The sequence below is a fragment of the Triturus cristatus genome, chromosome 10 (assembly GCF_964204655.1).
Source record: "Triturus cristatus chromosome 10, aTriCri1.1, whole genome shotgun sequence".
NCBI lineage: Eukaryota > Metazoa > Chordata > Amphibia > Caudata > Salamandridae > Triturus > Triturus cristatus.
The window spans coordinates 147,314,523-147,337,481 of record NC_140593.1 but is presented as its reverse complement, the minus strand read 5'-3'; the positions used below and the strand labels follow the sequence as shown (position 1 = coordinate 147,337,481).

At 48.9% G+C, this 22,959-nt stretch overlaps 1 protein-coding gene across 5 annotated transcripts in view; it reads right to left on the bottom strand.

Annotated features, from left to right (window-relative positions):
* The window catches only part of DNAJC13 (DnaJ heat shock protein family (Hsp40) member C13), a 1,667,846-nt gene that overhangs the window by 392,364 nt on the left and 1,252,523 nt on the right, over window positions 1-22,959 (bottom strand). For all 5 annotated transcript variants that reach the window (XR_014970022.1, XM_085630673.1, XM_085630671.1 and 2 more), the window contains one exon: window positions 3,855-3,929. Coding sequence is in view for 4 of the 5 variants with exons in the window: in XM_085630673.1 (XP_085486799.1) it covers window positions 3,855-3,929 (75 nt within the window). In the remaining variant the exon portion in view is untranslated. The remainder of the gene's footprint in view (window positions 1-3,854; window positions 3,930-22,959) is intronic.

Genomic DNA, 22,959 nt, shown 5'->3' with positions numbered 1-22,959 from the left:
GTGGCATGGCCGCGAGCATTGTCATGTAGGGATAGTATCCAGAAGCGCTTGCGATTGGGGGCACGGGCAGAGGAGATTGGTGCCGGGAAAAGGCAAGGACGACATATAGGTATGAGAATGTTTTTAAATATTGGTTTTGAGGCAAGTTGGAGTTATGAAAGGATTCGTGGCTGCAACCTTTCTTTGTTTTTTGAAAAAAGAACCAATGAAAAGATGGCCCGCACGCCAGGGCGATCACGTGATATGATCACAAGCAGGGTCACATGGCAATACTCTTCCGCGACAAGCACTTGGAAGTAGAGCGCGAGGAGAGCAGTAAGATGCTGGGATGAGACAAAGCGGTGTACACGCATAAACGCAGTAAGGGTATGCATGACACCTTGATGGGCGGTGAGAGAGCCTCGAGGTATGACCCCGTTAGGGATGAGAATGGGTAGAGTGGTGGTAATTAGCTAAAGAATGGAGGGGGAGTCTAGTGCCTGCATCTATGCTACAGAGGATGGTCATTCTTTGATTTGGGTTTCCCTTTTGTAAAACGAATACCATTATTGAGGGGATGAGAACACAGTATGGTTGCACTTGTCTATTGTCTTGGACATAGCGTGAGCCCGTGGGCATGAGTTGGACTGTTTTGCCACCGTTTGCATTGAATTAAATTGAACAGTGTATACATCACTTGAGGTTGAGAACAGGTTGAAATTTACTCGCATATGTTCACAGCTATACGGACAGTAACGGACTGTGCCGGTGGGGGACTTACGACACCCCCTTAAATAGTGGGAAGCCAGTATGACTATTGTGCGCGACCACCCGGTAAATATACTATGAACTCTGTGTCCTATATATTACCTCTGACAAATCTGTCAGAAGATGTTTTGTAGGATGTCCTTACTGATTGATAGTTTTAATTTGTTCTTTGTTCTTTGTTTATCAGTCAACCCGTGGTCTAAATTGGAAATCCAGTGAGGTGAAGTTTGGCCCCGAGCCCTGAAGAAATAGCCGTAACGGAAGATTGGCAATGAAACATGTTGGCCCATTTTAAAGTGGTTTGAAACATGCATTTTGCTTTTAACCTTAAGTAGGCTCACAGTATGGAATAAAACTAGGATCTTGTACTTGTAAGTCATAACTCGATTTTAGTTGGAGAAAAGTGGTTATTCTTTCTCACATTACGGGGTCTAGTCTGACACAAATACGCTTCTGAGCATATTCTTTAATTGTTTTTCATCTCTTATGCTTTAAACTGGACACTTTCTTTTCACGGGTAAGAAAGTTACCGATGATGAGAAACGTGGGCAAACTGGTGAGTACCTACCAGCAGCTCCCCTGGTGATGCTTAAGTGAGGTGCTTTCTCACCTTCACACAAATTTATTTGCACACACCTTTCAAGAGGGGATACATATACACGGGGTAGACTGGTAAACGTGTCTGAAAGATTTTTGTGGGACATTTAGGACTGGATACGACTGGCAATTGACTAAAGCCAGCGGTTGGGTGTAGAAAGCAGTACCCCACCCCCGGCTCTGAAGAAATTTTAATATGTCCTAAACAGTCCGGTCTATTTTGTTTGTTGTCGCTTATGAGGGGAGGGCGACCTGACTGGTATTTTCCCTCTTGTGCTCCTTAATGTGGATGATTGGTGGGCGCCCGATAGGCTCTGTCGTCAGGGATAAGAATGGGGCTGGCACCGGGGAAGTCGAGGGTCTCGGCATCGGACGCCGCACCAGGGAAGTTCTAATAGGTGCGACTGGAGCCAATCTGGATCCGGAGACAGAGCCGCTGTGGCAGAACCTAGACAAACTCCTCCAGCTGAGCCTGCGGAGCACGAATGCGCGCCAGCAAGGTCAGGCCGCCCAAGAATGGTGCACAAGGCATCATAAAATTCTTTTAACTGGGCTGGGGTTGCTTTTGGCCCCGGAAAGGGAGGGACATGCGGAGCTGACCCAGGCACCTACTCCGTGGAGTGGGGCCTTGACCGGCAAGACTCCTCCGTCACGTCATGTGGCTGACGGGGCAAAGTCGAATCACGATTTGATTTCTTGTGCTTCTTATGTTTCTACCTGATCCCCTTTGAAGATTTTGAATGGGAGGACGAAGACTTGGATACCCTGGAGCGGTACTTGGACCTTCCTCTCGACCAAAAACAAGATCTCCGAGGAGACCTTTGAGACGCCGAACATCAGGCCGCAAGTAGCGTTTGGGACCGCTCCCTCAAAGCTATTGGCGCCATAGCCCGGCAGTCGGAGCACAACTTCGGGTGGCACTCCAGGCACCAACGACGCATGAGGTAGGGGTCCGTGACCGACATGTCGCAGTGACAGGAGCTACACGGTTTGAACCCCAAAGGCTTTTTGGACATCCTACACACCAAAAAAAACTTGACAAAAAGTCAAAACAATGACAGAGAGTACCTCTCCTTGACCGATCTGCACTGACTGTCGTGGAAAGAAAAGAACTGACGACGAACTCGACATACGGCGTCATGTAGAGTTGACCAATGCCACCTACCGGCACGCAAGGGTACTGCTAAGAAAAATATTCTGGATCCAGCCCGATGCCTAGGAGTTCACAAGTAAGGAATATGAGGCTAGATGTCTATCAGATATGCCGTGTATCCTGGGGCTTTTTCACGGCGTGTCCCCGCTGTAGCGCGGAGGGTGCAGACTTCTACCATGTGGTCTAGAGCTGCCCTGTGCTGACCTCCTACTGGGACATGGTGTTACAGGTCATCCGTATAGCCACAGACAGGTATTTTGAGAGCATCCCACAATTGAGTTTGCTGGGCTACCACAGGTGCAGTACAGCCCACAAGATAACTGATAGGTTCATGAATCTGGAACTTATTCGTGCCCGCAGACAGTTAACAATGAGCTGGAAGTCAGTTGGAGGGCCTGATTTGTATGGGTGTTGGAAAGAAGTGATTAAATGGGCAAATGTGAGCGAGAGGCAATCCGGAAGGAGGGGAACAGGGGGGTGCACAGGACCCCAATCCTACTGGCATGGGATGCAGTGATGCATGCCTATGCTAGTTTGGACCTATCACGGTGGAATTATGGCAGAGTAGGGAACATCCGGGGAAGCCCCAATAGACCTTAGGGCATGATGGCAATACTGCAGTCACATTACAAGGGATGGGATTAGATCGTTCAACACAGATGGGCCAAACTGCGGTGAGTATGATGATGTGGGCAGGTGATGGAGTGTCTGGCCTTCCACTGACGCTTTTGTGTGTGCAAAGTGCTTATGCTGGGAGTCGTCATACCAGTCTCATCCTGCACATACCTAAATTTGAACATACATGTCTTCTTTTATCTCAAAGAACACCTCGTCTGTCATGCCTTCACAAGCTCTTCCTGATTTGTTTAATTGGGTGAATTTGTTCTAAAAGCAATAAAATGTTTCACAAAAACAAATCATATGACTGATTGCCTTACTTGAGTGAAAACAGTTTTCAGTAGCTTCCCAGCAGAGGCCGTGGCAGACAACTTATGCATATGTGAACTAGAATAACAGATGAAGAACTCTTGCAAGTATCAACTAGCAAAACAGTCTCTGCATGGTAACCAGCAAAAGGGAGAAATTCACTCTCGCACAGAGCCAGAATTAATCTTCCTCTATTCAGCGTGCCAACAAAATCAAAACGTTTACCACTTTGTTTGGATGTTTTAGTGCGCTCCAAAGTAAATCATTAAAGTGATCTGTTGGTTTCTTACCTTTAATCTCCAAGAAACCTTATCTATAATTAAAACACCAACTAAACAATAAGTTCTAAATATGCACAACGTTAGAGAAGCTGTATTTTAACTCTCATTACATGGTCCCCAAACAAAGGATCATTTGCTCATGTTCATACCTTTAGCCATTGCTTCCTTAATAATTTTTGTACTGGAGCTCAATGCATACAGTGTTTCAAGAACAAGCTGGCGACCTACAGAAAAAAACAGCAGTCAAACGCAATATAAGGACAAGTCAACTTATCAACATATAACACAGATTTCACGTTTATACACTGGAATGTAATCACCAGACTACTGCTTGTGATGTTGCTTGTGCATAAATACTGGAAATAAAATAAGTAAAGGTAATTTCATATCCCAATGCCAACATAAGCAGTATCTGTGACTACCAAGGGTATGATGCTTGGATTGGAAGACAAGCTATGCTCCAGACATAGTGTAATGGTCCAGGAAATTAGTCACAAACCACAGAACTGACAAAGGACAAACTTAGGGTAAGAAGGTAAGCTTGTTGAGTAACTGGTGCTCTTTACTGCTTCTCCATATTTCATGTGTAAGCACTTACATTAAGCAGTTAATGAAAAACAATAAGGAACCACTCTGCAGGCATTGTTTGAGGGAGAGAAAACCAAAATAATAACTAGACACAAAAAATTTACATCAGCTTGTAAAGTCTCAGGACAGTTGTGGAGGCAGATGGGATAGAGAGCCCTGTGGGTGATAGAGTGATTCTTAGATATTTAAAAGTGAGAATGAGGTCAAATACAGTGGAGGCACTGCCCAGTGAGTTAAAGCAACCATGCATGTAGGACCAGATGGTAAGCACGCAGTTTATACTGGTTGGATCACAAAGAGGGTTGAGACCTTGAAACACAGGGAACTGCAAGCTGGGGTTTAGGGTAATAAGACACCGGTGGACCTAGTTTTTAACCTCAAATTTCTATACTTAACATTAATGAAAAATCCACAGAAACACTTCCCACTTGCACAACCACTGCAGGACCATGTACAGAGTATGGTGAGGGTCATAACGTAAGAGCTATGTGATGAAGTGGTGCAAAGTTGGGAACTGAAAAAGTTAAGGTTCTCATAGGTCTGAAAAAAGGAAAACATCAGATGAGGGAGCAACCAGGCAAGCATGGCTTATAAGATACTCTCCAAGCTTACTCATCTAGAGTATTTATGTCCATATGAACGCAGGTTTTCAGGAACTTTTGCCATTCTAGAGATATCACCAACTGAAGCTGCATTCAAGACCTCTTTTACACTGCTAGTGGCCGCAGGTCATTCTCTGGTCCCTTGGGTGCCCCTGCCTCTGGAAACTCCTGACCATAACTGGTGAAAGCGAAGATAGAGGAACATTTACTTTGACATCGGATGAAGCTGACTTCTTATTTGCTAAAGGTCCTCAAATAAAAAGATACAGTGTAGACGGGCCATTTATCGACTACAGTAACTTGACTGCGGACTGATATCAGCCAAATGAAAACAAAAAATGATAAAGGGATCATCTCAACCACTGTTAATTACTAGAGCCGCATTCCAGTCCAAAGATTTCTTGTCATTATGCCACTCTAGACAGAGACCAGTCATATCTAAAATCAGAACACAAGCAACCCCAGACCAGTTGAGGCCTACTCAGGATTCATAAGTGAGTTACAACTTGATTCCTGTGGCACAGTAGGAATGGTACTTACACCAGAGCTTCCCCATCGCACTTAGGGCACTGCACTTAAAAAATACAAAAACTTGATGAATGAAATGCCTTAATCACTCTCAGCCACAGGTAATTACTCAATGTAACCCACACCATTGTTTTTTGCCCAATATGCTACTCTAGACAGAGACTAGTCATATAAAAATCAGACTTGTTCCAGTTCCAATAGGCAGAGTCTAGCCCGAACTTCCTGGACAGGTTCCCTCCAGATATAACTAAGGAAACCCCAGACCAGAATCAACAAGGAAACAGTCAGCAGGTACTGTGTTATCCAGGAAACAACTGGAAGCTCCTCCACTTTCGGTGTGTGTGGGCCTTTTATTGGTTTAGTGGTGTATTTTTCGGTACAGGGCATTTTTTACTTTTAGGGTTCATCCTCTTTAATTCATGAATTGGGCTACTTTTAGTGCTGACACCTTGTATTTTAAGCATCACAGGGATGACTGATAGACCAAAATATTCCTTTCAGAGTCAACCAGAGCATCTTGTGTAGGATAACACTGACCAACGTTACAGTGAATTTTCTGCAGAAACATTTGGATGCTAAGTTTTCTTTGAGTATCATGTTTTTTAGAATTTTATTTAGTTTCTAAAGTAATTTATTTTTATTAAGTAAGGCACTGACTGGACAGTGAATGTAGGAGAGTAGGGTCTGCAATCCTATGATCACCCAAGATTTTTGCTTTTTGCCTCATTGGTTTACGACTTTTCCTGGCTGTGGGCCTGCTAATCAGACCCACAGCCTAGCTGATCTCTCTCTAAATTGACACATGTACCTTAGGTGCATTTACTAATTGGAACTGGGCCACCTTATCAGTCCCTGTATCAGCATATCTTAGGTATCCAGGGCCTAGGTGTACCCAGGGCCCACCAGGGGCTGCAGCATGCATTATGCCACCCCTGGCTGGCCACCCAAATCTGACACAACTGGCTGCACGACGGCTGGGGCAAGGTGGTGTAATCACCCTTTGCTTTAGATATAGTATTCCTATATCTAACCCTAAAATGGACACATGTATTCCTATCAGTCACTCCTATGGCAGGCCTTATCAATCCGGAAGGCAGAGTGCTTGGAATTATATATGAGATGGTGCTCTGGCATGAGCTGAGCCCGTCTGCAGCTTGCGGAACCAAGTCCTAATAGCTGTTCCAGGATAACGCGTACCATATACTCTTAAAGTGCAGCATAATCCTCGCGGTTATTTGCTAACTTTGGTATCGCATTATCAAAGCATGTCGAGTAAGGTGTCATACGAATTGGGATACTAACCCCTCGCCAATTCTGGCGACGGGGTTAGCATTCCACCCTTCTAGAGGGACACGACATGCATGTAACTGTGAACCCCGGTTAAAGTTGACTCGAGCCTCAGCATCACGAAATGGATGCTGCCACCACAGACACAAGTCTGACCTCCTGCTGCTGGGAGTCCTTCCAGCGGGGAGAGCTTGGACAAAGGGTTTCCTTTCAGGGGCGGTGCCCGCGCCATCCCAGACAGGGTTTTGTGTATCCCAGGTAGGCAAGGCTGAGAGGAAGGTGACTGCAAGTGGCACCCCGGTGCTCACTGTGCATAGGCCGGCTCGAACCAGTTCCAGGGGCACCCCAGCCTCTGAGCTGGGGAGAGACCGGACAAAGGAGAGGGGTGTAACCACCCCCCCACCCCCCCCCCCCCCTGGTCCCACCCATAGGCAGGACCTAGTCACGGGCCAGCCCCTTTTCTTAGGATAAAGGTAGGAGCGGAGCCCCTTCCCAAATTGGATAATTCTGAATCTTGAACTACTTTCCACGAAAGGAACTCTTGACTTTTTCTGAAGACTCTCCCTTGTGGCTAAGGAGTAGCCACCCTGCACCAGCAGGCACCACCTAAGCGCTTGCGGTTTGCTGCACGTCCATCCTCCGGATCCAGACTGACCAGCTCGACGAGACCCGGATTCCCTGCCATCTCTGACCTCTACCTGCATCATCAGCCCAGCTGAGATTCGTGGGTGTGACGAGACCTGCGGGACCGGCCATCATCAAAACCTGCACGACGCTTGCCTAGCACAACCACCGAGGGACCCTCGAGTGAGTGCTCCTGGGGTTTGAGAAGCCCCAACCCTGAGCAGCTCCAGCACCGAAGACCAGCCTCCCAGCATCCCCGAGATCTGCGTGGGGGCCCTTCTGCTCTTTGCCGCTCACCGCGTTGTTCGGCCACTTGCCCGTTGGCTAGTGGCCCTCCTACCGACGCAACACGACATTTCCGCCGCTGGTCTGGTTGCCCCACACTGGCCCCGGCTCCCCTCCAACAGAGGAGCACCCCGGACCCCCCGGGTCCACTCCAGACGCCATCTTGACTTCACCGCGTGGGCTTGCCTTTGCCAAGGGTTGTTGCCCCAATCCTGGGTCCAGCATCGCCGGCAGCAGACACCTTCGTGGGACAGCTCGCCCCTTCTGCCTGGTCGCCGACAACGCCTCCTGCAACGAGGGACAGCAGAGTCCGGCGTCTCCCACTCACCTGATCACGGTGACTACCTCCGGTGCCATCCTGGTGCCAACTCAATCACTGGCTAGTGATTAAGAACTGAGTCCCCTCTGCTTTCAGGTCATCCCCATCTCCGATCCAGGCTTGGATCCCTCCGAATATCGACACTGGTCGCCTGCCAGCAACTTCTTCTTTCAGGCTCCTGAGACTACACCGAGGACTCCCGACATCTTGCTGAACCCCACGCAGCCGCAGCCTCTGGGCTAGGTAACTCGAGCATTTCGGTGCTCCATCGCAGGTTCGCTCTACAAGTGTCCAGCTCCTTTTTCGTTTAGTGCCACTGATCGGATTTCTCCGGAATCAGTAACTTTAGACGCTCTAACCATTCGCATTCCACTTTTAATGTATATGGTTTTTCGTGCCCCTCGGGCATTTGTGTAAATTGTGCAACTTGAAGTATTTTCATAAGAGTTTTGTATTGTGCTTAGCTCCCTGACTCATAAAGAGCCAGGGTAGTCTTGTTATAAATAAATATCCTTTATTTTCATAACAACTTGTGTGGTGTCCTTTCACGTGGTGTTCAAAGGGTAAATGTGGTGGTAAAACAGCTGGCTTAACACGCCCTCTAGAGTTTAGCCTAAAGACTGCTCTTGTCCATGCTACAAGGATAGCTGGTCTATAAGGTTGACTTACAACCAATCATCAATAAGGGTCATTTGGTATGATACACAGTGATCACTAGAATAGTGAGCACTATATATCAGGCCAACTTCTCACAGTGAAGTTAATAATTATCATGTATTATGTTATGCTGCATTCTGAGGTAGTGCCTGTTATTTTACCTATTCGCTCACATCATGTTTCTATCCATGTTATCGGCCATTTTTTCCACATCTTTACATACGCTTTTATTCTCATCACCTTGGATTCAACTTTATTCTTTAACTTGTGCCCTACCGGGTTGGAATTATCACCAGCATAGGGGTAAGAGATAACAGCAGCTCTATACTATTACCTTGCAATCACTTTATGCTTCTCTTTGTGACATATCATGGTCCACACCTACATGCCATCGATTTGTTTTTTCGCCCCTTTTCTTTTACCTTACAGACATTACAGCTTTCTGACAAACTTCCCTAAGGTACATTGTTCCAGGGGATCTTTTGTCTCCATTACACTTATACTTTTCTTTCCCATAGTTTCTTTCCCGCAGAAATACCTCTTCCTTTTTCCTTGTGCCAACTCAAGTTTTTGACCACCTAGCATGAACTTCTGTACCCTTCAGTCCTGTGATATTCACACGGAACAAGCCCCTTTTTAGGTCTCGCTGAGCCCAGCGCATGCGCTGGCTCGGAGAGAGATTTTGTAAGTGGGATTTTCAATGTGCTGCTGGCTGGCCTAGCGCTTGCGTGCACGCGCGAAACACCAGCTTTCAGCAGCACTTTGAAAACTGTGCTTTAGCACGCCATCGCGATGACTTTCGCTTTCAGAGCGATCGCGATGACTTTCGCTTTTACGGCCTTACGGCGTTACTTTTACTGCCGCACGGCCAATGCTTATTTGTTTTACTTCCGAGACCAGATCTACTAGGAATTCACCAGTTAGTGTTTGCTTTTCCTACCTTCCGGACCCCGTCCACTAAACAATTCAAACTATTTGATGGCGATTCCGTTTCGTTTATTATTACAATGTTAAATAAGGTTATTTTACTCCTGCTGTTTTCAATGCTGATGCCGAGCAACGTTTGTGGTTATAAAAACAAAGCAAATTACCATGGCATTTCGTACATATTAAAACTTGGCCGACAGTCTTTTTACGCTTTAAACTGCAGTATTCAGACGGCGCTCTGCAAGGGCAGAAAGGATACTTACTTAGTGGACAAACAAGTCTTAAATATCACTTATTTACGCTACAATAACAGACAGTAAAAGTAAACACTACTTTAAATATCCCGTGTATGAGGAGTCGGATCACGTGCACCAGTGGTAAAACTGGCTCTAAATTATGGGTGGATTTACAATTGTGCATAGTTTTTTCATAGTAGTGGAAATTCCACAGTCTGGTGAGTTTTCCTATACAAGCACGGTTGGGACATTTAATCCCAAAAAAAGGTCATGGGAGTGGCTACCAGTAATGTTGGTACCATCCACAAAGTTGTAATATTGCGGGTATTATCCAACGTTCCAAATGGAGTTTCCCAAATAAATGTGCTCGCAGCTCTACCCTAAAAACAGCAATATTATTTGTGCTTATAGGGTGTGAACGTACCTCAATGCACCCCCATATTTCCTGGCATGTATGGGCAAAAATTCTCACCATAGAAAAATGATTTCCATGTCTTAAAGAAAACCTGACAGGGCTGTGTGCAAATGCACATTTCCCTCAGTGCTGCTGGCAGACTGTCCACTTTCACACAATCTGGAAGAGTAAAGTACCCCGTTCCTTGCGACTTTAGTAACTATCCAAAAAGGAGTAAATCTTCAAAAACCATATGAGCACTGACTCAACCATTCTGACGTTTCGCATGAAGCAGCCCCTCTTTAGCTCTCTGCTTCCCCCCAGCTCTTCTCTGCTTCCCCCAGCTCTTCTCTGCTTCCCCCCAGCTCTTCTCTGCCTCTTCCCAGCTCTTCTCTGCCTCTTCCCAGCTCTTCTCTGCTTCCCCCGAGCTCTTCTCTCCTTCCCCCGAGCTCTTCTCTGCTTCCCCCGAGCTCTTCTCTGCTTCCCCCGAGCTCTTCTCTGCTTCCCCCGAGCTCTTCTCTGCTTCTTCCCAGCTCTTCTCTGCTTCTTCCCAGCTCTTCTCTGCTTCCCCCGAACTCTTCTCTGCTTCCTCCCAGCTCTTCTCTGCTTCCTCCCAGCTCTTCTCTGCCTTTCCTCAGTTCTTCTTTGCCTCTTCACAACTCTTCTCTGCCTCTTCCCAGCTCTTCTCTGCCTCTTCCCAGCTCTTCTCTGCCTCTCCTCAATTCTTCTCTGCCTCTTACCAGCTCTTCTCTGCCTCTCCCTTGCTCGTCTCTGCCTCTCCCTTGCTCGTCTCTGCCTCTCCCTTGCTCGTCTCTGCCTCTCCCTTGCTCGTCTCTGCCTCTCCCTTGCTCGTCTCTGCCTCTCCCTTGCTCGTCTCTGCCTCTCCCTAGCTCGTTTCTGCCTTTCCCCAGCTCTTCTCAGCCCTTCCCCTGCTCTTTCTTCTCTGCCTCTTCTCAGCTCTTTTCTGCCTCTCCCTAGCTCTTCTCAGCCCTTCCCCTGCTCTTTATTCTCTGCCTCTTCTCAGCTCTTTTCTGCCTCTACTTAGCTCTTCTCTGCATTTCCCTAGCTCTTCTCTCCTTCTCCCTAGCTCTTCTCTGCCTCTTCCCAGCTCTTTTCTGCCTCTACTTAGCTCTTCTCTGCCTCTCCCTTGCTCGTCTCTGCCTCTCCCTTGCTCGTCTCTGCCTCTCCCTAGCTCTTTTCTGCCTTTCCCCAGCTCTTCTCAGCCCTTCCCCTGCTCTTCTGTGCCTCTTCCCAGCTCTTCTGTGCCTCTTCCCAGCTCTTCTCTGCCTCTTCCCAGCTCTTCTCTGCCTCTTCCCAGCTCTTCTCTGCCTCTTCCCAGCTCTTCTCTGCCTCTTCCCAGCTCTTCTCTGCCTCTTCCCAGCTCTTCTCTGCCTCTCCCTTGCTCGTCTCAGCCCTTCCCCTGCTCTTTTGTAGGAAGGTGGATATCTGACTATGGTTACCCCCAACTTTTTGCCTAGTGTCTAGCTGGTTTTTCGACTTAGTTGGCCTGAGATCCTGCCATTCAGGGTCTCAGGCTGTCTGCTATCCCTAACTCTTTTCTGCCTTTCCCCAGCTCTTCTCAGCCCTTCCCCTGCTCTTTCTTCTCTGCCTCTTCTCAGCTCTTTTCTGCCTCTACTTAGCTCTACTCTGCATTTCCCTAGCTCTTCTCTGCCTCTCCCTAGCTCTTCTCAGCCCTTCCCCTGCTCTTTTGTAGGAAGGTGGATATCTGACTATGGTTACCCCCAACTTTTTGCCTAGTGTCTAGCTGGTTTTTCGACTTAGTTGGCCTGAGATCCTGCCATTCAGGGTCTCAGGCTGTCTGCTATCTCTTTAAAATGGACTCCATGTATCCTAGGTACATACCCAATTGGTAAGGATCACCTTATTGGACCCTGTACAGCGTACCCTAGGTACCCAGGGCATAGGTGTACCCTAGGCCTACCAGGGGCTGCAGCATGTCTGGCCTCCCAATCAGACACAACTGGCTGATCACTCAGCTGGGGCAAGGTCGTGTAATCACCCCTTGCTTAGGTGTAGTATTCCTATACCTACCTTATATATAGACACATGTGTACCTATCAGCCACTCCTATGGCAGGCCTTAACAATCCTGGAGGCAGAGTGCTTGGTAGCATGTGAGATGGTGCTCTAGCATGAGCTGAGCCTGTCTGCAGCTTTCGGAACCATGTCCTTATAGCTGTTCTATGACAGAGCCTACCATATACTCTTAAAGTGCCTTATAATCTTAAATGGTTATGGTAACTATGGTTTGGCTGTATCAAAACATGTCGTGTAAGGTGTCTAACACTTTGGAATAATACCCCCATACCATTTCTGGTGATGAGGATATTATTCCTCCCTTCTAGAGGGAGAGACATGTTAAAATCCTACTTTGCTGTTTAACTCTAACCAAAGCCTCAGCATCACAAAATGGATGCTGCTGCCACAGACACGAGTCTGACCTCCTGCTGCTGGGAGGGATCCCGGCAAGGGAGGCTTGGACAATAGGTTTCCTGCTTGGGGAGGTGCTAGCACCTCCCCAGACAGACTTTAGTGTATTGGGGCAGGGAGGGCTGAAAGGAATGAGACATGCCTGGGGCACACAAGGTGTCCCATGCATAGTCCAGTTCAAACCGGTGCTGGGGCACTCCAGCCCCAGTCCTGGCGCGAAACTGGACACAGGGAAGGGGGTGTAACCACCCCCCTCCCAGGTCCCACCCATAAGGCGTGACCTAGCAGGCAACCCAGCCCCCCAGATTAGTATAAGTGTGGTAGCTGGGCCCCAGGAGATTAGATTATCCTGAACCTGCAACTTGAACAGAAACTCTGGACATTCGACGAAAGAAGAAGACTGAAGAATCTCCCTTGTGGCCAAGGAGTGGCTACCCTGTGCAAACAGGCACCATCAAGGGACTTACCCTTTGCTTTGCTGAAGTTTTACGAGGGACCGACTGCAGTGCCTGACCAGAGCCTTGACTTCCAGACTTCTCCGACCCTGATCCACATCCACAGCCGAGCTGAGATCCGTGGAGGCGACGAGAGACGTAGGACCGGCTACCTGGGAAAAGTGGCGAGATTCTTCCAGCGCAGCTTCTGAGGCACCCTCGAAGTTGTGCACCGGGGATTGAGAAGCCCCAACCCGAAGCATCATCTGCATCGAAGATCAGCCCCCCCACACTCCACGAGTCCTGCGTGGGGCCCTTCTGCATTTTCTGCTTGCCGCGTCTGTCCGGTTGCTTGCCCGTTGGCTAGCGGCCTTTGCGACGACACACCTTTGATTTTCCACCGCTGGTTTGGCTCCTCCAGACTGGCCCCTGCTCCTCTGCAAAAGAGAAGCACCCCAGACCTTCCTGGTCTGCACCAGAAGCAAGTCCTCCATTCTTCGTGGGTTCCGCTTGCCAAGGCTTGGTGAGTCCTAGTTCGACTTCGACGCCGCCGACAGCAAGAGCCTTCGTGGGACAGCTCGCCTCCTGTTCCTGGTCATCCTCGACGTCTCCTGGTACCCGTGGCTGCTGCGACAAGCTCCACCTCTTCGCCTGCAATCTCCCGACATCGCCTGGTTCCTTCCTGGTTCCACGTGGTCACTGGCTAGTGACCCAGACTCTGTCCCTTCTGCTTGCAGGTATCCTTCCTTCTTGATCCCGGCCTTGGGATCCAACGGACACTCTGTACTGACTGCCTGTCAGCAACTTTCCTTCAGGCATCCATAGAAGTCCACGACGAAACCCGACGCAAGTTCACACCTATGCACCCGCAGCCCGTGGGCTAGGTAACTTGGGTACTCCGGTGCTCACAAGGGTATTGACTATCCTAGGGTCTAGTTTCCGAGTCTCGACTTTCTAGTTAATCCAGAAGTGTCCTAAAACTGCTTAATTCTAAACTGTACTATTTCTATCGATTATACGCATTACGCGTGAGTGTTTCCACTCTGCACCTGAATCCCGTGGGCCTCCCACTTCCTAACCTTTGGTAGTATAGTGTAGCCCCAGCGATTCCCTAGGCCTAGGCCTATCCTATTTCCGTGACAGTGGTCCTTATACCACTTACTTAGTATATGGTTTGCGTGGCCCCTAGGGCCTAACTGGATTACTTACCTGTGTGACTTAATGTATGCTTGAATAAGACTGTGTTGTACTTACCTCGAATCTCATAAAGAGTGCTGAGGGTTTGACTAGAATAAATACACTTTATTTTATATACATATATCTGTTGTGGTGTCCTTTCATTTGGTATTCAAGGGATTATATATGGTATAACAGCTGGCTTCACATGCCATTCAGAGTTTAGCCTAAGACTGCTCTTGTCCATGCTACCACTAGGATCGCTGGTCTATAAGGTTGAATTTACAACCAATCACCATAAGGGTTGTTTGGACTGATACAAGGTGTACACTAGAATTAGTGACATCATATATCAGGCCAACTTCTCACATCTTTCTTCTCTGCCTCTTCTCAGCTCTTTTCTGCCTCTACTTAGCTCTTCTCTGCATTTCCCTAGCTCTTCTCTGCCCTTCCCCTGCTCTTCTGTGCCACTTCCCATCTCTTCTCTGCCTCTTCCCAGCTCTTCTATGCCTCTTCCCAGCTCTTCTCTGCCTCTTCCCAGCTCTTCTCTGCCTCTTCCCAGCTCTTCTCTGCCTCTTCCCAGCTCTTCTCTGCCTCTTCCCAGCTCTTCTCTGCCTCTTCCCAGCTCTTCTCTGCCTCTTCCCAGCTCTTCTCTGCCTCTTCCCAGCTCTTCTCTGCCTCTTCCCAGCTCTTCCCAGCTCTTCTCTGCCTCTTCCCAGCTCTTCCCTGCCTCTTCCCAGCTCTTCCCTGCCTCTTCCCAGCTCTTCTCTGCCTCTTCCCAGCTCTTCTCTGCCTTTCCCTAGCTCTTCTCTGCCTTTCCCTAGCTCTTCTCTGCCTTTCCCTAGCTCTTCTCTGCCTCTCCCCAGCTCTTTTCTGCCTCTACTTAGCTCTTCTCTGCATTTCCCTAGCTCTTCTCTGCCCTTCCCCTGCTCTTCTGTGCCACTTCCCATCTCTTCTCTGCCTCTTCCCAGCTCTTCTCTGCCTCTTCCCAGCTCTTCTCTGCCTCTTCCCAGCTCTTCTCTGCCTCTTCCCAGCTCTTCTCTGCCTCTTCCCAGCTCTTCTCTGCCTCTTCCCAGCTCTTCTCTGCCTCTTCCCAGCTCTTCTCTGCCTCTTCCCAGCTCTTCTCTGCCTCTTCCCAGCTCTTCTCTGCCTCTTCCCAGCTCTTCTCTGCCTCTTCCCAGCTCTTCTCTGCCTTTCCCTAGCTCTTCTCTGCCTTTCCCTAGCTCTTCTCTGCCTTTCCCTAGCTCTTCTCTGCCTTTCCCTAGCTCTTCTCTGCCTCTCCCCAGCTCTTTTCTGCCTCTTTACAAAGCCCTCTTCCATTCATGACTGCTGGGTTATTGTCAATTAATATTCTGGGTGCATGGGCCTCTACTGAATGGCCCTTATGCAGAGAAGCATTGATATGCATAACTGTTTGATGGTCTTAGCAGCGCTCCCTTTATGCAGCTGGTCGGCAAGGACAGTGGTGTGTGAGGATCAGGACTTGTGTTTCATCATTAGAATTTCACCCAGAACAAGAGAGAGGGCCAGAACACTGAAATAGGAGGAAGAAAAAAATAGGAAACAATGACAAGGGAGAAAGCAGGGTGAGAACAAATACCCTAGATGACAAACAAAGAGACAGGGAGGTGGAATGAAAACTAGACAATGCTATTATTCAAGGCAGAAAATAGCTTATTGCTACTTTTTGTTATGGCATACATTTCTATCATGTGGAAATTTGCCATTGGTACAGCCTCGCAGCACCTTGGAGACAATCAGGAGTCTTGCAGCCGGTCTCTTTCAGTATTGTCATTTATATTGAGTTGATGCGTTCGTGTTTTTGCATGTCATGTGCTTGTTGTGTACAATGCAGTTTGTAGGGTGATCAGGTGACTCCATTTGATTCTGTAGTGTAATCACATGACTGCATCTGACTACTGTATGTTTGTCACGTGACCCCCAACTCATTATCGAGATCTTCGATGATTAAGTTTACACCCAAAATAACAAATAATTAGAGGTGCAACACATATGATCGTTAATCAGCTCTGCTATTATAAATCTTCTGGTTAATCTGCTTGTTTTTTACCCACTTGAATTTTTTTTCAATTAACATTTTTAACCTAGTTTGTTAATGAACATTTTTACCTACTTTTTGTATTAACATTTTTACCTACGCATTTTTCCACCTGCTGATGCTCTACTTCTTCATTCGAGCACACATGCAACAACCACATTTCCTAAACAGTTCTATCCTTTCAGCCGTATGACAATACTTAACACTGCAAAACTGTAGCAAGAGTTAACAAGCACTGGCATAGCCAATAGGTCTCGCCTTTGGGACCTTATAAGTGTTTAACAATGCAACAGTTAATGTTGGTGCATCAAGGATATTGTGCTGCATAACTAAATACTTATAAGGTCCCAAAAGCGAGACCTATTGGCTATGCCAATGCTGGTTCCTTTTTCCTTTTCACCTTAAGCCATTTATGTCAGAGTTTTTTGTCAGGTCTACATACCACAAAAGTCACATATATTTTTGTAAAACAGGCACTATTGTATCTTAGATGTCAAACTAGCATGCACACGGGTACTGCCCATTCACCACTGTGCGGGTTTTCTTTATATCAGGGTTTCCATGCGTGTCTGGTGACGTTCACTTATGCAATTGGGAGAACATGTGCTCTCCAGTTACTGTTACTCCATGCCCTGTTTACAAACCACTATTTGTATCATTCCCAGCCCTGAAGAGTCGTGGGATCACTTCTCCCCGACGAAACACGTGTCGGCTGGTTGCGCTTTTCCTCAGAATAAAGAAATTATGACATCACCCAAGAATTCTGTACAAATTGCTTTAAATGATATTTGCATTGCATGTTGAATTTATGTATGTGTGCACAAGATTTAGCTATAACACAAGAATGCAGCTGCTTCTGGGCACACGACTTGTCATATAGATGACAACATGAGCCAAACACAAAGACATGGAACAAGAGTTCTGAGACAAGAGCACTGCATCTGCTGAGATGTAGAGCATCCATGTGTGTAATGTATGAGGTCTGCCAGTAATCCCTGAGATCTTTCATATATAATCTTTTAGCTTTAGCAGCGGGGAAGGGGGTTTAGATCTCTGTCCTATAAAATGACAGGGCTTTTCACAGTATATGGATTATTAAGAATGCAAACAGTATTTTTATTATGCATTTGCTTTCTAACTGTGGCACATATACTGCATTTCAGGGCACGATAGTTTGAATAAATATTCTAATAAATATTCTAAACTTTGTGTCAGGGGGCGTGGCTTGGCGAGCCGCTTTATAAGTGCGCTCCGTCCCACCAAACCTTCTCATCTGTCTTCATCTAGCAGATTACTCAAGTGAGCAGGACAGGCAACGCTGGGGCCGGTGTGGGCTCACCTAGAAGAGGTCCCGCTGGCGAGACAGTGGTGCGGACCGAGAGGCGGGCGACCAGCCCGGGAGCGAGGCTGCTTAGGCCTTGGCCTCGCGGCCTGCGACACCCCGGCGCTCCACCAATCCAGCATTTGGCCTGAGATGTGGTGACCCGATCTCCGCCAGGGGTTGGAGTCTGTGCCGCGGTGGCTGGCCCTGGACCCTCCTGTGTGTATGACGTCCCATGACTGCAGCGTGGTGCGGGAGGCACCTAGGTGACCTGGCCTGGGTCGCAGAGCCACTGCGAGGCTGCTGATCTGGCAAGGGGCAGGGAGGGCTTGGAGGACCGTGCTGCCCCTGCGGGGACCCGCCTGCCGACCGTGTTTCCTGCTGTGTTGCATCCCCTGGAGACCACGGGCAATCCCGCGTGGCAGAGCACTGACCAAGGCCTCCCATCTTTGGGCATAGTGACCAGTTGGGCCCAGACAAGGTAGGCACGCCGTGCGGGACTGAGAGTGGCGGCGCTGGTGTGTGAAGAGCCCCTGCCACCCCCCTTTATGTCCCCCCTCCGCCGTCCTTCTTTCATGGAGCACTATCAGTAGCCCTTGCAGCGTGGGGCTGGAGCCGAGCTGAGGGGGTGCCCCAGTCTGGGGAGGCTTGAGCCCATATTTACGCAGAGTGGGACCCAGGCAGCGTACCGGCATCTGCGCGGGTCGCTGTGGGCCAGGGGTCCGTTAGGCACAATCCCCTTAGAGTGCTAGTCCCTGGGTGGTAGAGGCGGCCAAGCTAGGCCTGGTGTGGCCCAGGGCAGACCGATTCCATGAGGCCCGGCTCGTGGTGTCTCGCCTGGTCCCTTTTCTAGGGACAAGCAGAGAGGCCGGGAACCCCAGAAAGAGCACCACATCGTCAGAGTGACTTTGGACAGCAGGGATACCCAACCAGTGGAGGCCCATCCCCACATCAAGATGACGAAAGATAAATCCTCGGTCTCCTCCACAAAGCAAAGCAAACTGGACCAATACGCAACGGCCATCGCTGGGGCCGCAGTTGGAGCTGACGAAGGGGGCACCCCCCCAGACAACGCCACCCTTTTGACCGCCATCACACAGTCCAGTGACGTTCTAGACGCTAAAATCGACGCAGTCGGCACAGAGGTCTCATTCCTTAGACAAGATCTTAGAAAGGCAGTCGACTGCATCACAGAAGCTGAAACCAGGCTATCATCAGTGGAAGACACAGTCGCGTCGCTCCACAAAAATTAATAAACTCACAGTGGTGACACAGGAACTCGCCGCATGCGTGGAAGATGCAGAGGGACGCACAAGGCGGAATAATCTGCGCCTCGTGGGATTTCCGGAGGGATGCGAAGGAGCCTCGATGGAGGGGTTCCTGACAGAGTGGTTGCGATCTATCCTACCAGGGGATTCACTCTCCTCCTGTTTGCTGGTGGAGCGAGCCCATCGGGCCCTCACAAGGAAACCCCCTCCCGCGGAAAGGCCCGACCCATCATTGCCAAATTGTTAAACTACATGGACAGAGACACCATCCTCCAATTTGCCTGGGGCCACACAGACAATCTCACTTATAATCCCAAAATCATCAGGATTTACCCTGACTATACCCGGCTCGTCCAGCAACAGCGTCAATCATTTGTGGCGGCCAAGCACAAACTTCGGGAACTTAACGTTCAATATATGCTTCTTTACCCGGAACAGATGAGTCGTATACCAGTCACGCTCCCTGTTCTTTGACACCCCAGAGGCGATTTTCCTCTGGGCTCACGAGTCTGTTCACCTCTGACCACATACGCTGCCTCTGCTGAAGTCTGATTACTCTCAGGGCACCAGGCAGAACCATCCAAAGAAATCCACCTCCAAATGTAGACACAGATTTCACTCCAATTGGCGCCGCGAGGGGGATTCCCCCAGACTCCAATAGGGGTCTAGGGGGCACCCCAGCCGCAAAAGATGCTTCATGTTCGCAGAGGTATTGTGGTTGGGGGAGGGGGTAGAGGGGTTGCATTCAGTGCTTATATGTTCCCTACAGTTTAGGCACAGACACACCACAGTCCTCTCATGCCCGCTCCACCCATGGCATTCCCCTTGACTACAGATGGCCACAGACACATCCGGTGATCGGCTCGGGGGGGGGATTCGCATCATGACATGGAACGTTCGGGGGGTCCTTGACAAAAATCAAGCAGGGGCAATTCTAAAGCAAACAAAAAGGCTAGAAATAGACCTACTCGTTGTAGGAGAGTAGGGTCTGCTTTCTATGTTCACCCCCACTTTTTGCTTTTGCTTCACTGGTTTTCGACTTAGATGTGGCTGTGGGCCTGCTAATCAGACCCACAGCCCAGCTGTTCTCTCTCTAAACTAATACTATGTACTTTAGGTGCATAACCCAATTGGATAGGATCACCTTATTGGCCCCTGTACAGTGTACCTTAGGTACCCAGGGCATAGGTGTACCCTAGGCCTACCAGGGGCTGCAGCATGTATTATGCCACCCCTGGCCTGGCCTTCCATTATGACACAACTGGCTGATCACTCAGCTGGGGCAAGGTCGTGTAATCACCCCTTGCTTAGGTGTAGTATTCCTATACCTACCTTATTTTTGCATTTGTCACCCCGAGTGGGAAGGGTATGCTCAGACGTGAGTCCCTTGCTCTCCATGCCACTGGAATCAAGCTATCCTGGCTGATGAGGGCTGAAAGCCCGAAACCGGTCCTAGGATGCTTGTTTCCAGTCCAGGAAGGACCTGGCTTGGCAGTTCGGGCTGGACTGTTCCCATGGGGCACAGGGTCAAAACTGATTTGCATATGGCTGGGTTCAAACTGGAAAGGCATGGTGAGCAAAAAAACGATGGATTTAGGCCCAGATCTCTGTACTGGGGTGAATGTATGACATTGTTCTGCTTTCTGTCCATCAATTGTTATTTTTGCATTTAACAATCCTGGAGGCAGAGTGCTTGGTAACATGTGAGATGGTGCTCTAGCATGAGCTGAGCCTGTCTGCAGCTTTCGGAACCATGTCCTTATAGCTGTTCTATGATATAGCTTACCATATACTCTTAAAGTACCTTATAATCTTAAACGGTTATGGTAACTATGGTTTGGCTTTATCAAAACATGTCGTGTAAGGTGTCTAACACTTTGGAATAATACCCCCATACCATTTCTGGCCATGAGGATATTATTCCTCCCTTCTAGAGGGAGAAGACCTGTTGAAACCTACTTACCCGGTTAAAGTTAACCAGAGCCCCAGCATCACAAAATGGATGCTGCTGCCACAGACACAAGTCTGACCTCCTGCTGCTGGGAGTCCTTCCAGCGAGGGAGGCTTGGACAATAGGTTTCCTGCCTTGGGAGGTGCGAGCACCACCCCAGACAGGAGTTAGTGTATTGGGGCAGGGAGGGATGAAAGAAACTAGACACTGCCTGGGGCACACAAGGTGTCCCAATCATAGTCCAGTTCAAACCGGCGCTGAGGCACTCCAGCCCCAGCGCGAAACTGGACAAAGGAAAGGGGGTGTAGCCACTCCCCTTCCTGGTCCCACCCATAGGAGGGACCTTGCAGGTAGCCCAGCCCACTAGCCCAGTATATCAGTAGCTAGCTGAGCCCTGCTAAATTAGATTAACCTGAATCTGCAACTTGAACAGAAACTCTGGCCCTTCGACATTCGACCTCAGGAAGAAGACTGAAGAAATCTCCCTTGTGGCCAAGGAGTGACCACCCTGGGCAACCAGGCACCATCCAGCAACCGCTGCTTGCTTTGCGACTGAATCCTACGAGCGACGACTGCAGAGACTGACCAGCGCCGAGACTTCCAGACACCTCTGAACCAGATCCACATCTCCAGCGAAGCCGAGACCCGTGGAGGCGACCAGGGACGTGGGACCGGCGACTTGGGAAAAGTGGCTAGTAACTGACTAGCGCGACTTCCGAGGCTCCCTCGAGGCTGTGCTTGGGGAATTGAGAAGCCCCACTCCTGAGCACCATCTGCAAAGAAGACCAGCTTCCCACACTTCACGTGTTCTGCGTGGGGGTTCCGCTTGCCAAGGCTTGTTGGGTCCTGACTCTACTTCGACGCCGCCGACAGCAAGAGCCTTCGTGGGACAGCTCACCTCCTGGTCCTGGTCGTCCTCGACGTCTCCTGGTACCCGTGGCTGCTGCGACAAGCTTCACCTCTTCACCTGCATCTTCACAACATCGCCTGGTTCCTTCCTGGTTCCTTCCCGGCTCCTGGCTGGTGACCTAGACTCTGTCCCTTCTGCTTGCAGGTTCCTTCCTTCTTGATCCCGTCCTTGGGAACCACCGGACACTCTTGACTGACTGCCTGTCAGCAACTTTCCTTCAGGCATCCATAGAAGTCCACGACGAAACCCGACGCAAGTTCACACCTATGCACCCGCAGCCCGTGGGCTAGGTAACTTGAGTACTTCGGTGCTCACAAGGGTATTGACTATCCTAGGGTCTAGTTTCCGAGTCTCGACTTTCTAGTTATACCAGAAGTGTCCTAAAACTGTTAATTTCTAACTGCTAGTAATTCTATCGACTTTTACGCATTACGCTTGAGTGTTTCCACTCTGCACCTGAATCCCGTGGGCCTCCCACTTCCTAACCTTTGGTAGTTTAGTGTAGCCCCAGCGATTCCCTAGGCCTAGGCCTATCCTGTGTTCGTGACAGTGGTCCATATACCACTTACTTAGTATATGGTTTGCGTGGCCCCTAGGGCCTAACTGTATTACTTACCTGTGTGACTTAATGTATGCTTAAATAAGACTGTGTTGTACTTACCTCGAATCTCATAAAGAGTGCTGAGGGTTTGACTAGAATAAATACATTCTATTTTTATATATATCTGTTGTGGTGTCCTTTCATTTGGTATTCAAGGGATTATATATGGAATAACAGCTGGCTTCACATGCCATTCAGAGTTTAGCCTAAGACTGCTCTTGTCCATGCTACCACTAGGATAGCTGGTCTATAAGGTTGACTTTACAACCAATCACCATAAGGGTTGTTTGGACTGATACAAGGTGTACACTAGAATTAGTGACATCATATATCAGGCCAAGTTCTCACACTCGTAATGCAAGAAACCCACATGATATGTACCAAGGTACCATGCCTAGCTCGTTTTGGGTTTGCTCAGGTCTTCCACTCAGGGTCTGCCCACAGTGCACAGCAATTCTGATCCATCGCAGAATCCCTTACAGATTGTAACGGGGGCGGCGGGGCCGCAAAGGACGAGTGGTGGACTGTAGTGCCTTTTTCACCTCCTCTTGTCCCCTTGTCACAGGACGACTGGCGTCAGGCTCCCACAGCATTATCGGGAAGCCTAAACTACGACCTCGTTCCCTTTAACTGGACG